Source organism: Schistocerca piceifrons, chromosome X (genome assembly GCF_021461385.2).
Source record: "Schistocerca piceifrons isolate TAMUIC-IGC-003096 chromosome X, iqSchPice1.1, whole genome shotgun sequence".
Taxonomy (NCBI): domain Eukaryota; kingdom Metazoa; phylum Arthropoda; class Insecta; order Orthoptera; family Acrididae; genus Schistocerca; species Schistocerca piceifrons.
The window spans coordinates 930,123,825-930,148,277 of record NC_060149.1 but is presented as its reverse complement, the minus strand read 5'-3'; the positions used below and the strand labels follow the sequence as shown (position 1 = coordinate 930,148,277).

The window sequence follows — 24,453 nt, the reverse complement described above, 5'->3', positions numbered from 1 at the left end:
ACAAATAAATATTCTGTTTACAGTCAGTGACCACAGCAAAAGACTTTTATCATTATTCTGAAATCAGAATACAGTAAAAATCCATTTCGGCAGTAGTGTGTACCTCGACAAGTCCATACTCTAAGTTACCATAGACATACTTTTGGAAACATTGCGTTACTGGAAATGATACTGAATAATTTTTATACCATACAGTGGTTAATGGAAATAGCTGAAGGTTAGAATGAGATTCCTGCCAGAAGATTTAAGAAAAAACAAGCTATTCAAGAGCTGCACTATCAATCGAACGAAAGCAGAATGAGCACATTACTGCCTGCAAGGACAGTTGCTGACACTATTGTGCGGTTGTGGGGACAACGACAAAAGGCCAGTGAGGTTAAACAGCTTTTAACTTTCCTGACTGTCGTGTGCCAGTAGTGTGTTTCCACAGCCAAATGATACGGCATGAGCGAGAGTGGGTATGCATGCAGAAGCGCTGGTTTGTCTTGAATGCTATGAACTTTGTACGTCGATAAACAGTTTGTTTTTTCAAATTCGTGTTGGTGGTGGCGTGTGGATGTTGTGAATGTAAGGGTTTAAAGAAATATCTTGTAAATATTAGTTTTTGACTTTTAAAACACCCTAATAATGTCTATGCTTGCGGAGAGGCGTACGAAAAAGAAGTGGTGTCTCAACCCTAATGGCAAAGACTGGAGTAACGGTGAGTTAATGGAGTTGAGTGACTATGGTTACTGTATGAGTGATCATAGAGTCTAACTTTGGCTCGTACTTTCGAAGAGGCACATCTAGCTTGTTCACATTAATATTAGATGTTAGTGAGGGTTGGGGTAACACATCTAAGCACTGGCATATTTAGGACCATGAACGACACGTATTTCCTTATACATATCTAATAAATGTTTGATGTACACGAGATAACTGTAAGTTATATTTTAAATCTATACATTGTACAATAATTACGCTGGTCAACGAATTGAAACTGTTTCGTTTCTAAGTGGATTGATTTATCTAATTTTGCTAGGTTGAATTCAGATGTGCAAGCAAATTTCTTTCACGTCACTTTGCCGAAATGCAAAGTACTGACTAAATCTTTCTCATAAACTGGAAATTATTCACACACACGAAACATAAAAAAAAAATCATAATATTGTTAATGCATTGCGTAGTTTGTAAACTTATTTGGGAAAATGGGATGCAGATGATTTTTCTCTTAGGTCATCCCATACCGAGTTGTAATGCTGGTAAAATTCCCTGTTCTTTTACTAATTGCCTTGTTAACTTAACAAGACGTTCTGACACATTAAATTCATCACTAACTTTTGCTCGAATCCAAGAATTCGGCAGTAAACTGATAAGTAAAACAACACTTTTTCTTCTTCACTGCAGTCTTCGATCAATGTAATGTCTTTAGGATTCACTCCATACACTCTCACTTTTATGACATGCTTAATTAATAATAACACTAACATAACACTGAGACACCATTTTTTCAACTGCACAATTCAAGAACTTCTAGCTAAATAAGTGTGAGTAGACAATTATTGGTGTCAGGGGGAAGACAACAATCAGACTTGTATAGGCTTGCAGATGCAATTGTTAGCCTACTGAAACAATTAACACAGCATTGTTTGGACAAATAATCATTAGCTAGTCTAATGTGGTGTGTTACTTTATGCAGTTGGTATACTTTATTTGATTAGCCTACCAGATATCGCAGATGTTAAAAATGTTTTTTTGACTCGTGTTTCTCCATAACTTTTAGTTGAATCTCAGAGTTGAAATTTATACTGAAGTTTGATATCATAAATGTCTATTAACTGTGAAATTTTCAGAATTTTATCTGGTCCCCCCCCCCCCCCCAAACAAAGATATTTCAGCCCACAAAATGGAAAAATTAAAAAAAATCTATTTTTTAAAACAGTGTATTTTTTAAATGTACGCTGCTCAGCATTGATACTGTATAAAAAGTAAGTATACTATACAATGTAATAGCATAAAAAATATTAAAGCTGAGAAATTAATCTTTCTTTGGAAAACTACTGTTCAAAAATTGAGTTTTTTTAATTTGTGGCTGATAACTTTGAACTATTACAAATATATTAAAGAATACATTCAGCTAAGTGATAGTGATGTTAATTTGTAGCCCAGAGAGTGTTGAAGCAAATGCATGTTATCTAAAAGGCTTAGGACGATCCACTACTGAATAATTGTAAAAAATGTAGATGCTTGCAAATACGAAAAACACATGTGGCCTGGAACTAATATGGCCCCCATTTCAAAATAATAAACAATATTAAAAAAAAAATATTTTTGTGACAGCTAAACATTGGGAAATTCACCCAGCAAATATAAAATTTTTCTGAGATGGTCAAGCAACCAACTATTTTTTTCTTGGACCACTTGGTATGGGTTGTGACCCTCTTGTGAAATGCCACAGAGTATCTCTAAATAAAAGAAAACGAAAACCAACAGTTATTCTTCATGATGTTAGGAAGAACTCCGTTGACAGCTGGTGAAATTGTTGTTTATTAAAACACGGCTGGTTTCACGGCTTAAAGCCGCATCATCAGGTGCAACAACATTAAGAGACCATAAGCATACCAATCACCACTAGTCAAAATTTACTATTTAGAGAATATTGGCAATACTATGGTGAGCGAATTGACGATATCCCCTGTGTAGTAAATTTTTACTATAGGCGATGGGTATGCCTATGATCTTTTAATGTTGTTACACCTGATGATGTGGCTTTAAGCCGTGAAACCGGCTGTGTTTTAATAAACAACAATTTTACCAGCTGTCAGCAGAGTTCTTCCTTACATCATGCCTTTCAACAGCTGCGGTTCCCCAGAATATACACGTAAAATAGTTTATGGTAATCCTTGATCACCCAAGTGTTTCATTGGTGATTGTAGCAATATTCCATGGTAAGACTTTCTTGACCCTGTTAATCACTAACAACATCCAAATTTTGTGTGAAAAAACCTAGTTAGAAAACGGTGAACAATGTCTTTTTTTGCGAGTTTAGCATCAAATTATCATAAATGAACAATTTTCTGTTGTCCTATAGAGACAGTGGACTCCTGTACTGCCCCCTAAAATCTGGGTGGTAGTGACAAACCGATCGGTCGCGTAACCTGAACTCTAGGTTTAAGAGTGATAGTTTGGCTGAGAGCTGTCAAAGCCTGTGAATGTGAATGCAAAATAAATGTGTCAACGGCTAACCTGTAGCATAGTATGTAGTTAATGTTTGTCTTGGGGCAAGAGGAATGTTTGATATGAGTTGTCCGCAGTGACCAGAGGCATAGGAAGCATGCATCAGAATTAGTAAACAGTATGGTGACTATAACGTGATGTTATTGATTTTGTCAAGCTACACACCAGTCTGTCACCACACTGAAAACTTATCGAGGTGTATGATTAAGTCTTCTCGGGTTATCAGCTGAGTCAGTACGTCATTCTGTGGCAACATTTCAACAAGTTTTCTGCTTGTCACCCTTGCCTGAAGATGAATATCCACAGGAATATTGGATGGTAATTTTGTCCATTTTTGCTGCCCTTCTTGCAGACAGGTGTGATCTCTGCCTTCTTCTGGCTATTGGCCACAGTTTTCTTGTTGGAGGGATCTATAGTATATTAATGGTTAAAAGAGTGGCTAACGCAGCCACGAATTGGTATAGAATGTGATATAGATTCCAACAAGCCCTGGAACTTTTTTCATAAAGAATGATGAAAAATGCAAGGGCCTTGTACTTACAAAAATTTTTCTCAATAAACACACCTTCTCAACTTGCCTTCACTAATATTGGGCAAAGATTCTTTCAAACAATTGAATGCTTCGCCCTGTGTTTATCAAGAGGCTTCGCAAAGTTAATCATCAGCCATAGTTTAATATGAAGCAGGGGCACAATTATTGGTTAATTCTTAACATTTTCCTTTCCTGGAAGATACTTTTATCTGATAGCCCATTGCTTGATGTTGTAGTGGGTTTTGATCTCTCAGCTGTTCCACAAATACAGAAAACAATAGTATTTTGTTAAACCAACCTGTAAGTAGTGAAATGATTTTTGAATGACAGCAGTTCGCCCACTCGTAATATTTATATTTGTTAACCCACAGTCAGAGGGCCGTGATTTCGTATGTTTTGTTCTTATTAAGTGAATGAACCAAATATTCTGATAGAAGGTTAATTGCTGCTAATATGGTACTAACGAATTGCTAATAACATTGCTTTCAAACTACTTTTACACTCATAAATTAACACTTGCCAATTTATAGCATTATGCCGAACATCCAAATCTTGAATCAAACAATTGAAATCTGTGTTTGTGCACCATTCTCTCTCTCTCTCTCTCTCTTTCTCTCTCTCTCTCTCTCTCTCTCTCTCTCTCTCTCTCATACACACACACACACACACACACACACACACACACACACACACACACACACACACACACACACACACATTGAATTTTTATTTTTAATGTGTGCAGACAGATCACTGTGTCAAGTCTTAAATGTTGAAATTCTTGTTATTTGACCTAAAATCTTATAAATAAATAAAATATTAACTGACTGAAAATATAAATGTGTCATATAGTTTTAAATATCCCAAAGACTTTACACAATACCACACTGTAGGGGTACATTTTGATCCTGCATTCAGAAGTACGTATCAGTTGATATATCACACACCAGATGCAATATGATTGTTGACCAGAGCTGTTAGTAAATGGCTTGTTTGGCTGGAAATTGTATTAGGTTAAAACATTCCTTGTTAAGCGCGTGTGCAGCTTTTGATGAAAATTCCAAAGTTCAGATAGTACAGTTTGAGTCATTTACATTATACTCTGATTAAAATTACTTTGTTATCGATGTTTCAACAAGTTGAGTGTTAGGAGCTAGCCTCCATCCAGTTGTGCCCTTTATTGGGTGCCACCATATGCTCACTGTGTTACCTGTTTTGTAGGTACGTGCAGTGCCTTGTGAAGCATGGCTGGCTGCATGCCAGCAGTACATATGCCCCCCACCACTGAAGTTTGTCAGTCACAAAGTAATTTTAATCAGAGTATAGAGTTTAATTATGACACATTCAGTACATGAAATAGTGACCTCTGGCTTTGATGTGGAAAGTCAGTTTTACAATTATCACTTTGTTAGTGAAAGCATTGCAATATATTGACCATTTGCATGATTCTCTTATGTTAATTTTTTCATTCCATCATGATTTCTGCTTAACTATGTTGGTCAGTCTCTCTCTCTCTCTCTCTCTCTCTCTCTCTCTCTCTCTAGCACATATGATTTCAGTTTCTGTTTGAATTTATTATCTATTACATTGTTTACAATTGTTGGTGGGTGATAAAGCTGTTTATCTCAAATGTGCTAGTAATGGCTTTATAGTAAGAGAAGTTTTAGTTGTTTTATTCATTCATGGATCATTTTTACCACTAGCCTTCTTCATTATGAAATAACTGCTTTACATCAATATATAAACAATGCAACATTGTACACAAAGGATAAACCAAATGAGGCTGTACTATTCTAAGCAGACTGGCCTTGTATTCTGGAGGATGGATGTTCTGATCTCCATTTGGCCACCCGCCATGGTGAACTACCTGTCCCATCCTTGTCAGGCTACACCAATACATAAGAATAATGATATTTTTTTTCTGAAACTGTAATATCATGACATGTCAACAATCCGTGTAAAAGTGATCCATGAATAAGACTACCACTACTACAAGACACTGTTGCATATTGATGACAGGACTATAAACACATGAAATGCTGATTATATTGTTTGCAAGTATTTTGTGTGTTCCTACCTCTTCAACTGGGAACCAATATTCATTCCTAGAAAGTTGGCTTGTTATGCACTCTGTAGAGGCATCATCTGCATTTAATTTTATCATTGCCATTTTTCCTCTTTCAACTGAACTTCATGGTGTTTTACTTGTGTTCAGTGTAACTTTATTGCATATTGATCAAATCTAAACTTCCTCGAGGGGTTCATTTGCTTTCTCTGCTAAAGTCTAGATCAGAGCCAGCACCAATCACAGCTGTGTTTTTCTGTTGCTCATAAATGGGCAACACATCAGTTTTGCATAGCCAGTAAAATGATACTTTCACATAACCAGTGAGTGGCGAGAAGAGGTAAATAATTTCTAGTGCTGAAATAGAAACCATTCTCTTTTTCACTGTTGTAAAAAATATTTTATTGATTTTCAATGTGTGCATGTGCACACAGGTTTGAATGGTTTGATTCAAGATTTTGATGTTGGGCATAATGCTCAGAATATGTCACAAATTACAAGGTTGCGTCTAGGTTGGGATCTACTGCCACAGCTTAATTTGATGCTCATTTCATTTGTAGAAATTGAATTTATGATCTTGGCTGTCACAAATAGTTGACTCTTACAATTTCCGAGTTTGTGGTGTATTTACGTGACTGTGTCACAATATTCCTTTCTCTCTTACTTCAAAACGTGTTATCTGTCCACTGCTCTCTCATTGGCTGTGTAGAACCAGGGCTGACATACCCCTTTCATTCCCACTGCACCTAACAGCAGGTGCTGACAGCATTGCTGCATGAAACATGTAAGTATGCCACTGGCCCTGATTTGGGCTTTTATTCTTAAGGACTTTTCTTTCTTTTTTCAGTTACTATGGTACATTTGGAAGATCCTGTTTAACCAAAAAAAATATTAATCTGTCTTTTGTAATTGATTCAAGTCAAGTGAACCTACCGATAATGCATGGTAGCTTTATCCCATAACATAATGATGCTGAGGCATATGACACCATACATGCTCAAATAGAAAAAGAACAGAACACTGACAATATCTCTTTCACTTTGATTGTAAGCTGACTGTGTTTTTTAGAATGTAAAGAAATGGACCTGAGACTCTGCAAGAGAGGCGCTCTGCATCGCGGTGTAGCTTGCTCGCCAGGTTTCGAGAGGGTGCGTTTCTGGATGAGGTATCAAATATATTGCTTCCCCCTACTTATACCTCCCGAGGAGATCACGAATGTAAAATTAGAGAGATTAGAGCGCGCACGGAGGCTTTCAGACAGTCGTTCTTCCCGCGAACCATATGCGACTGGAACAGGACAGGGAGGTAATGACAGTGGCACGTAAAGTGCCCTCCGCCACACACCGTTGGGTGGCTTGCGGAGTATAAATGTAGATGTAGATGTAGACCTGCAGTTTTCTGTGTAGTCTGCATTACCTCTTTTTAGCAGAGGAACAACTGTTGCCTGTTGGAAATACAGTGGGAAGTTTCCTGATGTGAATGACTCTCTTATGTTTAAGGGAGATTTTATGTCCTGTATGCATTGCTTCATTGCACAGATTGATGCTTCATGTAGGCATGCTGACCTATAATTTTTTAAAATGTTTATATGATTTCTGACTCAATGCCCTATGGATGAAATTAACATCATTGTACTTAGTCCACAACAGATATTATATCTGTTTTTGAGAATTAGGCCTACGTGAAAATGTTTGTGCAATATTTGAAAAATGTTCATTCACAAAATTTGTTTGGTGCTGTGAATGATGTATCACTTTATTCCCAATCCTTATCTGTACGTTGTTACACTTTTGTTTCTACATCCACATCTACATACATACTGCGCAAATCACCGTATGATGTGTGTTGGCTCAGGTTATCTTGTACAACTATCAGTCATTTCTGTACCTGTTCCACTCACAAATAGTGAGAGGGTAAAATGACAGTCCATACGCCTTTATATGAGCCCTAGTTTCTCTTATCTTTGTGCTCCTTACACAAAATGTACATTTTGTGGCGGTAAAATCAGTCTGCGGTCAGATTCAAATGCTGGTTCTCAAAATTTTCCTAATAGTGTTCTGTGAAAAGAACATCAGCTTCCCTTCAGGGATCCACATTTGAGTTCACAAAGGCTCTTCATAACACTCACATGTTAATGAAACTGACTGGTAACTAATCTAGCAGCCCATCTCTGAATTGCTTTGATGTCGTCTTTTAAATGACCTCGTGGGGATCCCAAACACTTAGGCAGTGCTCAAGAATGGATCACACTAATATTCTATATGCTGTCTCATTTGTAGATGAGCCACTCTTTCCTAAAATTTCAATAAACTGAAGTCAGATGTTCACCTTCCCTACTACTGTCCTTATGTGATTGTTCCATTTCATATCACTTTGCATTCTTACACCTTGCTACAATAATAAATGTGACTCTGTGCAGCAGCATGCAGTTAATGTTGTATTTGAATATTATGGAATTGTTTTTCCTGCTCATATACATTAACTTACATTTTTCTACATTTAGAGCAAGCTGCCATTCATCACACTAACTAGAAATTTGGTGTAAGTCATTTTGTATCCTCCTCCTGTCACTTATAGAGGAAACCTTCCCATACACCATAACATCATAAGGTATGACGAGGGAAGTTGTATGGTCCGCGCATTGATCTTACAGACACACAAATTTCTACTAACCTTTGCCTCTCGACATTTCCCTTTTATGAACTGAGAGTGCAACAATCTCTGTTTCCTCAGCCTTTTCTGAATTTGATTGTTAAACTGCAGACGGTTCATTGTCTAAGTGGGACGCTAACAACTGCTTATCTGCTTTTTCTAGCAGAAATATTCTCCTTGCCTTCTTGATGGATTTATTAACCTTAGTAACCGTTGAATTCTAATTGCTGTCTCTATACTGACACTGTCACTAAGGCCAGGCCTGTTTGTAGCTACAAGGTCTAAAATATTTCCATTGCATGTGGGCTGTCAAATTAGTTGTTCAAGATACTTTTCAAGACACTGTTCAAAACTACTTAACACAACTGCCTGTTTGTGCCACTTACAATGAATCCGTAGACATCTCTGTCTATACTTGGTAGGTTAAAGTCACCTCCAACTAATACTACACGATCTGGCTGTTTCCACACTACTGTGCATAGACTTCCTCTGAATGATTGTAAAAGTGTCATGGTGAGATCAGGTGACCAGTAAAGGTATCCGATAATTCGCGTAATACTTACACGCATCCAGATAATTTCATTGTCACAGTGTTCTCTCCCCTTTTATTGTTTTATCACATCCTAGACTACTTTCCTTTTGTTCTTTACACTGTGTATTATTTTGTCATTAGATGACATTTTTGGCAGAAGTCTGCATCCTTCTATAAATATTTTTGTAGGAAGAAATTTGAGAACTGTGGGTCGCTGTGACTCTGTTTCATGGAAATTAGGTACGTAAGAGGGTAGGAGAATTTACTAATGCCTACTGCCATCAATTTGTTTTTTGAGATGTAGCTAATGATGTTGGTCCTTTGGAAATGTATTTTCAAATTTCAGTTTAATTAATGGTGAGAACTTCTGAGAATTTCACATTCACATGTGCTTTGCTTTACATTTCACCCAAATTTTTGTTTGATGGTTCCCTTTAAAAGGCGTGCATTTTGAGGCGTGATAAGTCTTCAGTATGCCTGTAACTTGGGGATTTTTTCCATATCTGATTTTACTGTTATTATTTGGCATAAATGATCTGAGTGTGCAAGATCTTTTACAGATTTTTCACACTTTTCCTTGCCCATAATTGTGGCCACACAGTATATTAATAATGCTGTCATTGTATTGTTTGGCCACAGTAAGTTGATCCTTTGTGGTTGCTGTGAGGAATGGCAGGGGGGTATGTGATGCTCCCCACATTAGAACTGCTGAGGGAGAGGCAGTTCCACATCCTTTCTGCAGTGCTGACAGTATTATCCGTGTTTTTTGCTTATAAAGTGGGGCTGAGTCATATGGAAGTATTAGCAACATCCATTAGACAAATGAATATTTTCCAACTAGAGCCATTTTTCTGTGCTACTGTCAGCACAGTCAAAAGGGTAAACTTTTCATAGCCAAATGGTAGTTGGCATTGGTTTTGATGTGTGATGTAATAAAATTGTTGTGTGTGATGTCATATGTGGGCAGTAGAGATCAGAAATGTCTGTATACTCACTTTAAACTCACCAGCAGTTCCTATGATGTCATCTCCGAACTCACCGTTTCCGTACACTTGGAGACTTAACTTGCCAGTCTCCATCGATGCCTATTTAATTGAAAACTCATCACATGTGCCTGTTGATTGGTACAAGTGGACTTTAGCAATGTAAAAAGGACAGAGAGTACTCTAGTTCGCATGAATAACTGATCACTCATGACAATGCTTCTATGTACATAATGGTTGGTCATGACGATTTTTATTTAGCAATATGACTGACTAGTGAGGATTCTTCTTTTTATTCATCCATCCCTCCATACATACATATACAGGTTAGGTACAAACTGAGACTAGTAGACAATGAAACAAGCAAATAATCTTAACAAATGTAGGTCAGGAAACCTGTGGTTTCCCCAGTACATTGTATTATGATTGAGCACATGGACACCTTATAGCAGAGTCCCCAAGGATCCAGTCTGCAAATATGTCCTTGATGACAAACACATTACAACAAGCTTACACAAGGCCACCTGGTCACCATTCATGTGAAGGCAGCCTGTAGTAAATCTCCTCATCGATGTCCATACATGTTTAAAAATCCCAGGCATGCCAGGCGTGTTCCGAATGCATCGACAACTATCCATAGTGTATTCATCTACATCTGCATGGGTACTCTGTAAATCACACTGAAGTGCCTGGCATTGGGTTCATCAAACCATCTTCACAATAATTCTTTATTATTCCACTCGTGAACAGGATGTGGAAATAATCAACGCCTCTATCTTTTTGTGCGAACTCTACTTATTTTTATTATGTGACCGGTTCTCTGTATGTAGGTTGGTCTCAACAAAATATTTTTGCATTTGGAGGAGAAAGTTGGTGATCGAAATTTCATGAGAAGGTTCTGCCACAATGAGAAATGCCTTTGTTTTATTGATGTCCACTCCAAATCCTGTAGTTTCCCCTATTTCTCGATAATACAAAACATACTGCGCTTCTTCAAACTTTCTCAGTGTACCCTGTCAAAACTACCCGGTAAGGATCCCACACTGCACAGCAGTACACCAAGAGGACGGATGAGCATATTGTAGACAGTCTCTTTAGTACAACTGTTGCATCTTGTAAGTGTTCTGCCAATAAAGTGCAGTCTTTGGTTCGCTTTCCAAAATTTTCTGTGTGTTCTTTCCTATTTAAGTTGTTGATAATTGTAATTCGTAGGTGTTTAGCCGAATTTATGGTCTTTAGATTTGATTGATTTATCATGTAACCGAAGTTTAACAGATTCATTTTAGCACTCATGTGGATGACTTCACACTTTTCATTATTTAAGGTCAACTGCCAATTTTTGCACCATACAGATATCTTTTCTAAATCGTTTTGCAATTTGTTTTGATCGTCTGATGACTTTACTAGATGATGAATGACAGCATCATCAGCAAACAACCTAAGACAGCTGCTCAGATTATCTCCTAAATCATTTAAATACACTGATAAGTCAAAAAATTATGACCACCGCCCACTGCGAGGTTGGATGCCGCCTGGTGGTGTTGTGGGCACATGACATGGTAACGAAAGTATGTAAGCGGAGCAGACATGGACGGGAGATAACCCTAGCAAAGATATGGGCTACAAATGGGGAAATCCAATGAGATAAGCAACTTTCGCAAAGGGAAAATTATTATTATGCAGATCCTGTGAATCTCCCCCCCCCCCCCCCCCCCCCCCCCTCCTCCCCAGGGGGCTTACAGCTCTTTGGCGGGTTTGTGCTTGGCTACCATGATGCCCCAGCTTTTGCGGAATCTTTTCCCTTCTTTGCTGCTTGTCTATACTCTTGCTATTGTTTTTCCCCTCCCTTGGGGAACATGTCTGGGATGTTTTTGGGAATGTGTCCAGCACTTTCAGTAGCAGATATCAGAACACTCTCTCCATTGATTTTCATTCCTTTTTTCTTTGTTCCTCTTCTCCTATCCTTCCTCTGCTTCGGCTTTTGAGGTTTTTCTTTGTCACGTACCACGATACAGACCAGGCCCAGGGATGAGTGATTACCTGAGGTGCTACCTTCCGAAATCACCGATTGGTCCCTCTGTCAGGTGGTCAGGTGGTGTGGCTTGAGATGTGAACAATCACCTAAGGTGGGTACACTCCCCTCTGAGGCCCCCCACCCCATTGCAAGGAGCACATAGTCAGAGACACTGACAATCATGGGGGAGTTCCTCGGAATGAGCCAATCATCGCCATCACAGTCAACATCTACTAAACTTAAATGGAATGAGGCTAATGATTCAAAGACCCTCCCAGCTGCACCATGGTTCCTTGTGGTTTCACATACTGAAGACGATCAGTTCTTTGCTACGATCAAACTGTTAATTATTCAGCAAGGTGTTGATGCAGTTGCTGACCCTGTGAAATCCTGCTCTTGTTTACACAGTGGCACTTTGCTTTTGGAGATTACTTGTGATTGTCAAGCACAACAACCGCTTGCAACTTTGCACCTCCATGACTATCCTGTTTGTGTTGAGGCCCATCAAATGCTGAACTCTACCCATGGTGTGATTTACACTATGTTGCTCGGTGGTCTGACCAATGTAGAAATCCAAACGTACCTCTCTGATCACGGTGCCATTGCAGTTCATCAGGTGATGAAAAAGATAGATGCATCCTTAGTGCCCAGACATACTCTTTTTCTACTTTTGCTAGAGTGGTGTTTCTGTCCAAGCTCAAAGTAGTCTACGAAGTTATCACAGCCAGACCATACATTCCATGCCCGATGTGCTGCTACCAGTGTCTTTGTTATAACCAATTTTGAATGTCCTGTCGACACCCAACCAAATGTGTAACCTATGGTAGGGATGCTCATGAGGGCGATTGCCACCTCCTCCTCCCCCCCTCTGTATCAGTTGCAATCGCTACCACGCAGCTTTCTCCTGAGATTGTCCCATGTACATCAATGAGCGGGCCATCCAGGAGAGGTGGGTGAAGGAAGAAGTGCCTTACCCTGTCGATCGCAAGTTGTTGGCTAGTAGGAAAACCTGCGTTCTACCATCCAACACTTACAGTACCGTTGTTGCTACATCTTACTCCACTAAGGACATGGCCGTGCAGACATGCGACCTCAAATTCATCACTGCAGTTGTAAAATCGCCCAGTGTCATGATCCCATCCCTGTCTCCTGCTCCAGGTATGCAACAAGCCACAAAACTTTCGCCCCACAGGGCGAAGTCACCTGCTACACAACTGGCAGGCCAGAGTGAAGGAATACTCCCACAAAGACTTCTTATGTCTCTCCAGCCACCAAACATCTGAGTCTACCTCTGCCAACCGCAAACACTCCAAGAAACCAAACAAAGGCAAATGGTCTTCTCCTTCGCCGACTCCCCCTGCGGGTCCGGGGTAAGAATAGGCCCGAGGTATTCCTGCCTGTCGTAAGAGGCGACTAAAAGGAGTTTCAACCGTTTCGGCATTCCATGTGATGGTCTCCCTTGGGGTTTGACCTCCTTTTTTCAAAATTCTACAGAAGTACGAGCCTTTTGGGGAAGGACGCCTTACGTGGTGTATCACTGGTCCTCGGTGCACTAAGACCTTGGCACTCAGCATTGTAACGGCGTTGTAACCACACCCACTATTCCTCCAATTGGGCCTAAACGCCTGATGGGTGGCACACGTTCCGCCCATAGTGCGTCCCCATCTGCACCTACGATCATGATGGACTTTCCATGGCACCCGAAATCCAGCACGGTAGCCAGCCCGTTGTGGTGGGGTCGTCATGTACCCTCTAGGTTGTAGCCCCCTGACAACACAGGGATCGTACTGCCGATACCTGAGCTGCACCCTCCCCACATCGGCCAAGGAGTAGATGCCCGTCTCCTTGGGGCATCAGGACTCCCGGCAACGGTCGTCCTGCCAGGTGGCCCTTGCTGAGGCTGGGTGGCGCCCGTGGAGAGAGCCCCTGGTCAGAGTGGGTGGTATCGGGGCAGATGTTTCGCAGATGAAACGTCAACATGTATCAGGTCACTCTGCGGCCGAGTCTTTTAAAAGGAAAGGTACTGTCTCTGGTTCTGGTTCTCGTACCCTTTCCCCCTTGGCCACTCCCTGGGAGGCAGGACAGGCCCGCCGGCTTGGGGCGAAGTACTTCCCCCGCTATTTAGTCTGTTCTCGGTCCGATGGGGGGACGTTCACCACCTCCAAGCCCATGTTCTTTGTCTAGCACATCGAGGACATCTTCGGGGAAATTGAGGCTCTCAGTAAAATGCGTTCGGGGTCCGTTCTTATAAAGACCACCTCCGCCACACAGTCGGCGGCGCTCCAGGCGTGCGGCCGACTAGGGGACATCCCAGTGTCCATTGTCCCGCATCTGGCACTGAATAGGACGCAGGGGGTTATTTTTCATCGAGACCTGCTGCAATCTGATGAGGAGCTCAGGGCCAACCTGGAGCGCCGAGGCGTGCATTTCGTCCGGCGAGTTCAGCGCGGCCCCAAAGACCGTTGCATCGACACCGGAGCCTTTATCCTCGCCTTCGAGGGGGACGTTCTCCCAGAGAAGGTAAAGGTGAAGTGCTACCGGTGCGACGTGCGACCTTACGTCCCGCCTCCTATGCACTGCTTTCGGTGTTTGCGCTTTGGGCACATGTCGTCACGGTGTGTGGCTGAGCCCCTTTGTGGCGATTGTGGATGTCCTCTTCGTGAGGACCATACATGCACCCCACCACCTCGGTGCCTCAATTGTCCTGGCATCCACTCGCCTAGGTCTTTAGACTGCCCCGCGTATCAGAAGGAGAAGAAGATTCAAGAATTAAAAACTTTGGATCGTCTCTCTTATTCTGAGGCCAGGAAGAAGTATGACCGCCTCCATCCCGCGACGTTGACAACTTCGTTTGCCTCAGTCGTGTCCACTCCTTCCACAGTATCCTCACCCCAACCCTGTCCCCCCCTCCACCTCCTCACCCCATCCGGGGTCTATGCCTCCGCCTCCCAAATCCCTCCCTTCCAAATCCTCCTCCCTCGCGGCCCCTGCCCCTCTGCCCCAGGGGCCACCCTTCCTCCTCCTCCCCCTCCGCCGCCTGAGAAGCGATCCTCTTCTCAGGCGTCCATCGGGGAAACGTTCCGGACCCCGGCTTCCGAGGTCCGGCGTTCCAAAATGGACCACGCGCGTGAGGACCTTCTTCGGGTCCAGCCCACCATCCCCGTGCCTCATCGGACTTCCAAGAAGGCCTCCAAGAAGAAATCTTTATCCCCCTCTCCACCCCGGCGCGTTTCGTCTGATGCTCCATCTGCGAGTCGCTGCTCTCGGCCGTCCTCAGTTTCGCCGGGACGCTCTGCTGCCAGGCACTCATCTGGCCTCTCGTCGGCGATTGATGCTGCCCCTCCTATGCAACCCGGGAAAGGGGCCGCAGCTGGCGACGACTCGATGGAACAGGATCCGCCTCCCGCCGGTTGTAGCGTTGTTCCCTCGAAACCTGGCCCTCCGCGGCCGTCGAGGTGACCAGCTCTTCACCCGTTTCTTTCCCCCCTTTTTTTCTGACTAGCGATGGCTTTGTTACATTGGAACGTCAGAGGTATTCGATCTAATCGGGAGGAATTACAACTGCTCCTCCGCCTGCACTGTCCGCTCGTCTTTGGTCTCCAGGAAACCAAGTTGCGCCCAACTGTCCGTATTGCTTTTACCCACTATACCTCAGAGTGGACTGACCTCACTCCTGCAGACGGTATTCCAGCTCATGGTGGGGTCATGTTGCTCGTTCAGGACGATGTCTATTACCATCCCATCCCATTGACCACCCCACTCCAAGCAATAGCTGTCCGTATTACTCTTTCTGCCTTTACTTTTTCTGTTTGTACCGTCTACACTCCATCGTCATCCGCAGTTAGTCGGGCTACATGATGCACCTGATTGTTCAGCTTCCTCCACCGTTTTTATTGTTTGGCGACTTCAATGCCCATCATCCCCTTTGGGGCTCTCCTGCATCCTGTCAGAGAGGCTCCCTCTTGGCGGATGTCTTCAACCATCTCAATCTTGTCTGCCTCAATACTGGCGCCCTGACTTTCCTCTCGGTCTCCACTCATACCTACTCCCACTTGGACCTCTCGATCTGTTCTACCACTCTTGCCCGTCGGTTTGAGTGGTATGTCCTTTCTGACACCTATTCGAGCGACCACTTCCCCTGTGTCGTTCGTCTCCTACACCACACCCCATCCCCACGTCCTTCGAGCTGGAACATACCGAAAGCTGACTGGGGACTTTACTCCTCCCTGGCGACCTTTCCGGACCACGATTTTCTCAGTTGTGACAGTCAGGTCGAATACCTCACGGCTGTTATCATCAATGCTGCCGAATGTTCCATTCCTCATACTACCTCTTCTTCACGTCGCGTTTCCGTCCCCTGGTGGAATGAGGCTTGTAGAGACGCTATCCGTGCTCGACGACATGCTTTACGCACCTTTCGCCGCCATCCTACGTTGGCGAATTGTATTGGATGCAAACGACTCCGAGCGCAATGCCGTAGAGTCATCAAAGACAGCAAAAAAGATTGTTGAGCCTCTTTCACCAGCTCCTTTAACAGTTTTACTCCCTCTTCTGTCGTCTGGGGTGGCCTGCACGGGCTGTCGGGCATTAAGGCCCACTCCTCGGTACCTGGCCTGACTTCAGGTACTGAGGTCCTTGTTGATTCTGTGGATGTCTCCAACGCCTTCGGCGGCATTTTCGTGGAGGTTTCAAGCTCCGCCCATTACCACCCTGCCTTCCTTCCCAGGAAAGAGGCAGAAGAGGCTTGGCGACCTTCCTTCCACTCGCTGAATCTGGAAAATTATAATGCCCCCTTTACTATGCGGGAACTCGAACGTGCACTTGCACTGTCCCGGTCCTCTGCTCTGGGGTCAGATGCCATTCACGTTCAGATGCTGGCACACCTTTCTCCGGCAGGCAAAAGCTTCATTCTTCCTACCTACAATCGCGTCTGGACCGAAGGTCATGTCCCCATGCGTTGGCGTGACGCCGTCGTTGTTCCTATACCCAAACCCGGGAAGGATAGACACCTTCCTTCTAGTTACTGCCCCATTTCTCTTACAAGCTGTGTCTGTAAGGTGATGGAGCGCATGATTAACGCTCAGTTAGTTTGGATTCTTGAATCTCGACGGCTACTTACCAATGTTCAGTGCGGCTTTCGTCGCCACCGCTCCGCTGTTGACCACCTTGTGACCCTGTCGACATTCATCATGAACAACTTTTTGCGAAAGCGCCAAACGGTAGCCGTGTTCTTCGATTTGGAGAAGGCTTATGATACCTGTTGGAGAGGAGGTATCCTCCGCACTATGCACAGGTGGGGTCTACGCGGTCGCGTGCCCCTTTTTATTGATTTCTTTTTAACAGACCGAAAGTTTAGGGTACTTGTGGGTTCCGCCTTGTCCGACGTCTTCCTCCAGGAGAACGGAGTGCCTCAGGGCTCCGTCTTGAGCGTAGCCCTTTTTGCCATAGCGATCAATCCTATTATGGATTGTATTCCACCTAATATCTCAGGCTCTCTTTTTGTCGACGACTTCGCGATCTATTGCAGTGCCCAGAGAACATACCTCCTGGAGCGCTGTCTTCAGCGTTGTCTCGACAGCCTATACTCATGGAGTGTGGCAAATGGCTTCCGGTTCTCCGAAGAGAAGACGGTTTGCATCAACTTTTGGCGATATAAAGCGTTCCTTCCGCCATCCTTACATCTTGGTCCCGTTATTCTCCCATTCGTGGAAACAAATAAGTTTCTAGGGCTCACACTGGACAGGAAACTTTGTTGGTCTCCGCACGTCTCTTATTTGGCTGCCCGTTGTACACATTCCCTTAATGTCCTCAGAGTTCTTAGTGGTTCATCTTGGGGAGCGGATCGCACTGTCCTGCTTCGCTTGTATCGGTCCATAGTCCGATCGAAGCTGGATTATGGGAGCCTCGTCTATTCGTCTGCTCGGCCATCCCTCTTACGCCGTCTCAACTCCATCCACCATAGGGGGTTATGTCTTGCGACCGGAGCCTTCTACACTAGTCCCGTCGAGAGTCTTTATGCTGAAGCTGCTGAATTACCATTGACCTACCGGCGCGACGTACTGCTTTGTCGGTATGCCTGCCGGCTTTTGTCCATGCCCGACCACCCCTCATATCAGTCCTTCTTCGCCGATTCTCTCGACCGTCAGTATGGATTGTATGTGTCTGCCCTGCTGCCCCCTGGAGTCCGCTTTTGTCGCCTGCTTCGACAATTGGATTTTGCCCTCCCTACCACCTTCAGAGAGGGTGAGAGCCCGACTCCACCTTGGCTCCAGGCTCCGGTTCATATTTATCTCGACCTCAGCTCGCTCCCGAAGGAGGGTACTCCGGCTGCAGTGTATTGCTCACGGTTTGTCGAACTTCGTGCGCGACTTGCCAGTCACACCTTTATTTACACTGATGGCTCCAAAACTGACTATGGTGTCGGCTGTGCCTTTGTCGTTGGGGCCGTCACCTTTAAATACCGGCTCCTCGACCAATGTTCTAGCTTTACAGCCGAGCTTTTTGCTCTCCATCAGGCCGTTCAGTATGCCCGCCGCCACCGCCATTTATCGTATGTACTCTGCTCTGATTCACTCAGTGCTCTTCAGAGCCTTGGAGCTCCTTATCCAGTCTATCCCTTGGTGCAACGGATCCAGCAGTCCCTCCATTCTTTTGCTTATGGTGGCTCTCCTGTCAGCTTTCTGTGGGTTCCCGGCCATGTAGGAGTGCCTGGGAATGAGACTGCTGATGCTGCAGCCAAGGCAGCAGTCCTCCTGCCTCGGTCCGCCTCCCATTGTGTCCCATCGTCTGATGTTAGTGGGGTTGTTTGTAAGAGGCTTGTGTCGTTGTGGTGGGATGCTTGGTCCTCACTTCAAGGAAACAAGCTCCGGGAAGTAAAACCGTTCCCAACTGCTTGGACAACCTCCTCCCGACCATCTCGGCGAGAAGAGGTCCTTCTGACCAGGTTGCGGATTGGGCATTGCCGGTTTAGCCACTGCTACCTGCTCTCTGGTGACCCAGCCCCGCAGTGCCCTTGTGGTCATGCATTAACAGTGCGCCATGTTTTATTGTCGTGTCCCCATTTTAGTCAATCTCGTGTTGTCCTGTCTCTGCCATCTACTTTACAGGATATTTTAGCTGATAACGCTCGAGCAGCTGCTCGTGTTCTTCGTTTTATTACTTTGACTGGCTTATCCAAAGACATCTAACTCTTTCACTTATTTTATCTGCATCTTTGTAAGAACTTTCTGGTCCCCCCCCCCCCCCCCCCTTTGAGTTTTACTAGATTCTATGTGCTCTACCAATTGTGACTGGGCGCTAATGACCTCAGTAGTTGAGCGCCCTTAAACCCAAAAAAAAAAAAAAAAAAAAAAAAAAAAAAAAAAAAAAAAAAAAAAAAAAAAATCCTTCGCCGACCCGGGTATTTTCTTTGACGGTGTCACCATGTGATACTCTTGCCCAGCCGACCTCTGTGTTGCCATTGTGTTGCCATTGTGCACCACCAACAGTTTTTCTGCCCTGGACTCCAGAGACCAAGAGAAGGACAGTGCCAATGCCTCTGTAGATCTCATGGAGCAGGGTCCTCCAGCCCCTATGCCGTGTAGTGGTGAGTCTTCGAAGGCTGGCATTTGCCACCCACCAAGGTGACAACCCTTCATTTTTTCCCTCCTCCCCTTTCCTCATCATGACTCTCCTCCAATGGAACGTTCACAGCCTTTGATCCAACAATCCAGTAAAGAGGACTTACTCTCGGAATTGCAGTGCTCGCTTGTTCTCTGCCTCCAGGAAACAAAATTACACCCGCACGACTGCTTTGATCTCTCCTGTTTCTTCCCGGCCTGCTTTGACCTTGTGCTCAAGGACGGCATTCCATCTCATGGGGGAGTCTTGCTGCTCATCCAGGATGACTTTCATAGTCAACCCATCTCCCTGACTCCAGCTTCAAGCTTTTGTAGTCTGCATTTTTCTTCCTCATCTGACCTTTTGCCTTTGTAACGTTTACATGCCTCTGTCATTTGGTGTCACCAGGGTATACTTCCTCCAGCTTATTTGGCAACTTCCTCACCCCTTTCTTCTGCTCAGTGACTTTAATCACACAATCCCCTTTGGGGCTCTCCCAGAACTTGTCAGAGAGGTACCTTCTTGGCTGACCTTCTCAATCAACTCAACCTCATCTGCCTTAACACAGGAGCACTCATGTTCCTTTCAGACTCCACACATACCTATTCCCATTTGGACCTCTCCTTTTGCACTGCCCAGCTTTCCCATCATCTCAGGTGATGTCATAGTGGACCCTGTTGCTATCTCCAACACCTTGGGCCACTATTTTGTGGAGATTTCGAACTCCACTTGTTATCATCCTGCCTTCCTCTATCAGAAACGACTGGAGGAGGCTTGGGTGATACTCTCCTCGTCTCAGAATTGCGAGTGTTACAATGCCACCTTTACAGTGAGGGAGCTTGATCATGCTCCCACTTCATCCCGATCTTCCACCCTAGGGCTGGACGATGTTCACATTCAGATGTTGCAGCAGCTTACTCTGGCGGGCAAGCACTTCCTCCTTTGTACATACAATTGCATTTGGGCAGATGGCATGTTTCTCACGTGCTGGTGTGAAGCCACTGTCATCCCCATACCTAATCCTGGAAAGTACAAACACCTTCCTTCTAGTTATCGCCACATTTCTTTCATCAGCTGTGTTTGCAAGGTGATGGAATGTATGATTCATGCCCGGCTGGTATGGTGGCTCGAGTCTCACAGTTTAGTAACCACTGCACAGTGTGGATTTCGAGTGTACTGTACCGCAGTTGACCATCCCGTCAATTTGTCAACCCATGTACGAATAGTTTTCTGCAGAATTGCCAGACCAGCCATGTTTTCCGATTTGGAGAAAGCCTACGGCACCTGCTGGAGGACTGGTATCCTCCGTACTTGCTACATATGGGGCCTCCGTGGCTGCATGCTGTGTTTCCTTCAGGAATTTTCAAAAGACAGAGTTTTCAAGGTACGTGTGGGTTCTACCTTGTCAGACACATATATACAGGAAAACAGTGTGCCTCAGGGTTCCGTCCAGAGCATCATTATCTTTTCTATCGCCATTAACCCTATTATGGCCTGTCTCCTGCCGGGCTACTCAGAGTCCCTTATCGTTGATGATTTTGCTATCTATTGCAACTCTCCACATACTTGCCTCCTTGAGTGGCATCTTCAGCATTGTCTTGATCGTCTTTACTTGTGGAGCATTGACAATGACTTTCACTTTCCCACTGACAAAATCGTTTGTATAAATTTCTGGTGGCACAATTAGTTTCTTCCACTGTCTTTACATCTTTGGCCTGTTGCTCTTCAGTTCACTGAAACCACGAAATTCCTGCGAGTCTTGCTCGATAGGAAACACTGTTGGTCATACTACGTGTCTTACCTGGCTGCCCGCTGTATACAGTCCCTCAGTGCCCTATGTGTCCTTAGTGGTGCTTCCTAGGCAGCGGATTGGACCACCCCCTCCATTTCTAACGGTCGCTTGTCCGTTCGAAACTAGACTATGGGTGTTTCGTTTATGCATCTGCTCATCTGTCCCTCTTACGCCGTCTCAATACTATCCACTATGGTGGCATCCGTTTGGCCACTGGCACCTTTACACTAGCCTGGTTGAGAATTTGTTTGCAGAAGCTACTGAACTACCACTGTCGTACTGCTGTGACTTTCTCCTCAGCCAATATGCGTACTGTTTGTCTGCCACGCCTGGTCACTCCTTTGACGACTCCTTTGATGACCAGTATGGGGCGTGTCCCCCTTCTCTTGTTACTTCCTGGAGTTCGCTTTCAGCTCTTGCTCTGGGAGCTTAACTTCACGCTACCTGCCCCCTCCATCATGGGTGTGAACCCATCACCACATTGTTTTTGTGCTGCGGCCAGTGTTCACCTTGGCCTTCATTCACTTCCTAAGGACAAAACTCCAGCCTCATTCTATTGCTGTAAGTTTCACGACCTTCGCATGGAACTTCGAAATAGTACCTTTATGTACACTGATGGATCTCGCACTGAGTGTGGTTTTGAGTGTGCCTGTGTCATTGGCACCGACATTTTTCAGTACCAGTTTTCGGAACACTGCTCAGTATTTACAGCAGAGCTCTTCACCCCGTATCTGGCCATGCAGTTCATCTGGCAACACAGGCTTTTCAATTGCATCATCTGCTCCCACTCTTTGTGCCCTTCAGGGCCTCTGTGTGCTGTAAACTGTCCATCCCTTAGTGCAACGGATCCAGGAACACTGTCATTTGCTCGCTCTTGGTGGAGCCACTGCGATGTTTATGTGGCTTCCTGGTCATGTCAGTCTGACAGGAAATGAGGTCACTGACAGTGCTGCCAAGGCTGCAGTCCTCATACCTTGGTCTGCTAGTTCTTCCATTCCGTCTGATGATCTCTGTGTTGCTATCTGTCAGCAGGTGGTGTCATTTTGGCACCGCCACTGGTCTTCCCTTCATGGGAACGAGCTTCAGGGAATTAAACCTCTCCCAGTGGCTTGGATGACCTCCTCTCGGCCCTCTCACCGCTAGGAGATCATTTTAGCTAGGTTGCGTATTGGGCTCTGTCTTTTTAGCCATTGCCTTTTGTTAAGTGGTGATCCCCCACCAGTTTGTGCTCATTGCCCTCAACCTTTAACGGTTTGCTATTTCCTGACGGAATACCCTGTTTTTAACCAGGTACATTCTCATTTGTGTTTGCCATCTGAGGTATCGGTCGTTTTAGCAAACGATGTGTGGGCTGTAGATAGCATTCTACTTTTTATCCATCTTAGTCATATGACGAAGGACATTTAACATTTAGTTCAGGACCTCTGTTTCTTTATGGCATATTTTATGGGCCTTTCTGCAAGTCTCTGTTTTAGCTGTCTTTCCTTCCAGCGATTGGGCTTAATGTGTAGTCATTTTTAACTTCCTTTGTGTTCTACAGTTCTGGCATGGACGTGTATTACCCTACTTGTTTTTGCACCCTAAAAACAAAAACAGAGCCTGTGAATGAGTATCTTGAAAATGGCAAAGCTGGTCGAATGTTCACATGCTATTGTCCCTCCAATGGTTCAAATGGTTCAAAGCACCATGGGACTTAACATCTTAAGTCATCAGTCCCTTAGACTTAGAACTACTTAAACCTAACTAACCTAAGGGCATCACACACATCCATGCCCGAGGCAGGAATCGAACCTGCGACCGTAGCAGCAACTCGTTTCTGGACTGAAGCGCCTAGAACCGCTCAGCCACAGCGGCCGGCCCCTCCGATGATCTTTGTGTCTGTGAAAGGGGTAGGAGGACAGTGAAACTACCACTAGGCAATAAATTGTTGGATGTCCATAACTCTTCACAGAATGTGGGGTTTTGAGGCTTGACTGCTCTGTAAAGTAGGATAGATGGTGATCTGTGGCATCTCTGCCAAAAGAGTACAGTGCTGTTGCGTGCACAAGTGTTTCAGAGCACACCGTTCATCGTACATTGTCGATCATGGAGTTCCGCAGCAGACCACCAATACGTGTTGACTTGTTGACCCAATAATATCGTCACTTACAATTGCAGTGGGCATGGGACCATTGGGATTCAACCGTTGATCAATGGAAACGTTTCAGCTCTTCAGCTGAATTATGTTTTCACTACACTAGGTCGATGGTCGTCTCCACGAATGCTGTCATCGAGGTGAAAGGGAGCTTGAAACATGCAGCATGCCGCAGACAAAGGTGGTGGGAGCAGTATTATGCTGTTGGAGACATTCTCCTGCACTTGCATAGGACCTGTGGTAGTAATCAAAGACACAGTGACAGCTGAGAACCACCTGCATCCCTTAATGTGTGATGTCTTCCCCGACAACGATGTTGTCTTTGAGCAGTTTGATTGTCCATGTCTCGGAGCCAGAACTGTGTTATAGTGGTTTGAGGAGCTTTATAGTGAACTTACATTGATGTTTCGGTGACCGAATTCACCTGATGTAAATCCTATGGAATCCACCTGGGTCGCTATCGGGTGCCATCACTGCGTATGCAAATCAGCAGTCCACTATTTACATGAATTTCATGACCTGTGCATAGACATCTCAAGCCACCTTCACAAACCTACCTATAAACTGTCAGATCCCTAGTTTGCAGAGTATTCTGGCCAATCGATGTATATTAGAATCCTAATCTGCGATCTGAAGTTTTCCCGGCGTATTTCCAATTTGAACAGTTCTCAGGTATCCGACTGGGTAGCATCGTAATTTCTCCACAATATTTCGGCAGACGTACACGCTGCCATCTTCAGGTGGATCCTGACGAATGCTGTGTTGTTCCTCTCGGCGCCCTTATATATACTAGCTGTTACCCCCTCCACCGTTCCTCTCCTGGTGTCTTCGGTGTGGCCAGCACGGTGGTTACTGGAGGTGGTGGGGGAAGTGGCGCCTGGGTCTGAACTGGGGTCTGCAGTCTCCCTGCTGCTGCCGTCGGGCGCGGTCCTCG

The 24,453-nt window shown here is 44.5% G+C and overlaps 1 protein-coding gene across 1 annotated transcript in view; it reads left to right on the top strand.

Moving 5' to 3' along the window:
• The first annotated feature begins 490 nt into the window (after positions 1–490).
• Positions 491–24,453, top strand: part of LOC124721665 (PIN2/TERF1-interacting telomerase inhibitor 1-like) — an 88,978-nt gene continuing 65,015 nt past the window's right edge. Inside the window, exon 1 of the mRNA XM_047246737.1 lies at positions 491–700. Coding sequence (XP_047102693.1) covers positions 628–700 — 73 coding nt within the window. The 5' untranslated portion in view covers positions 491–627. The remainder of the gene's footprint in view (positions 701–24,453) is intronic.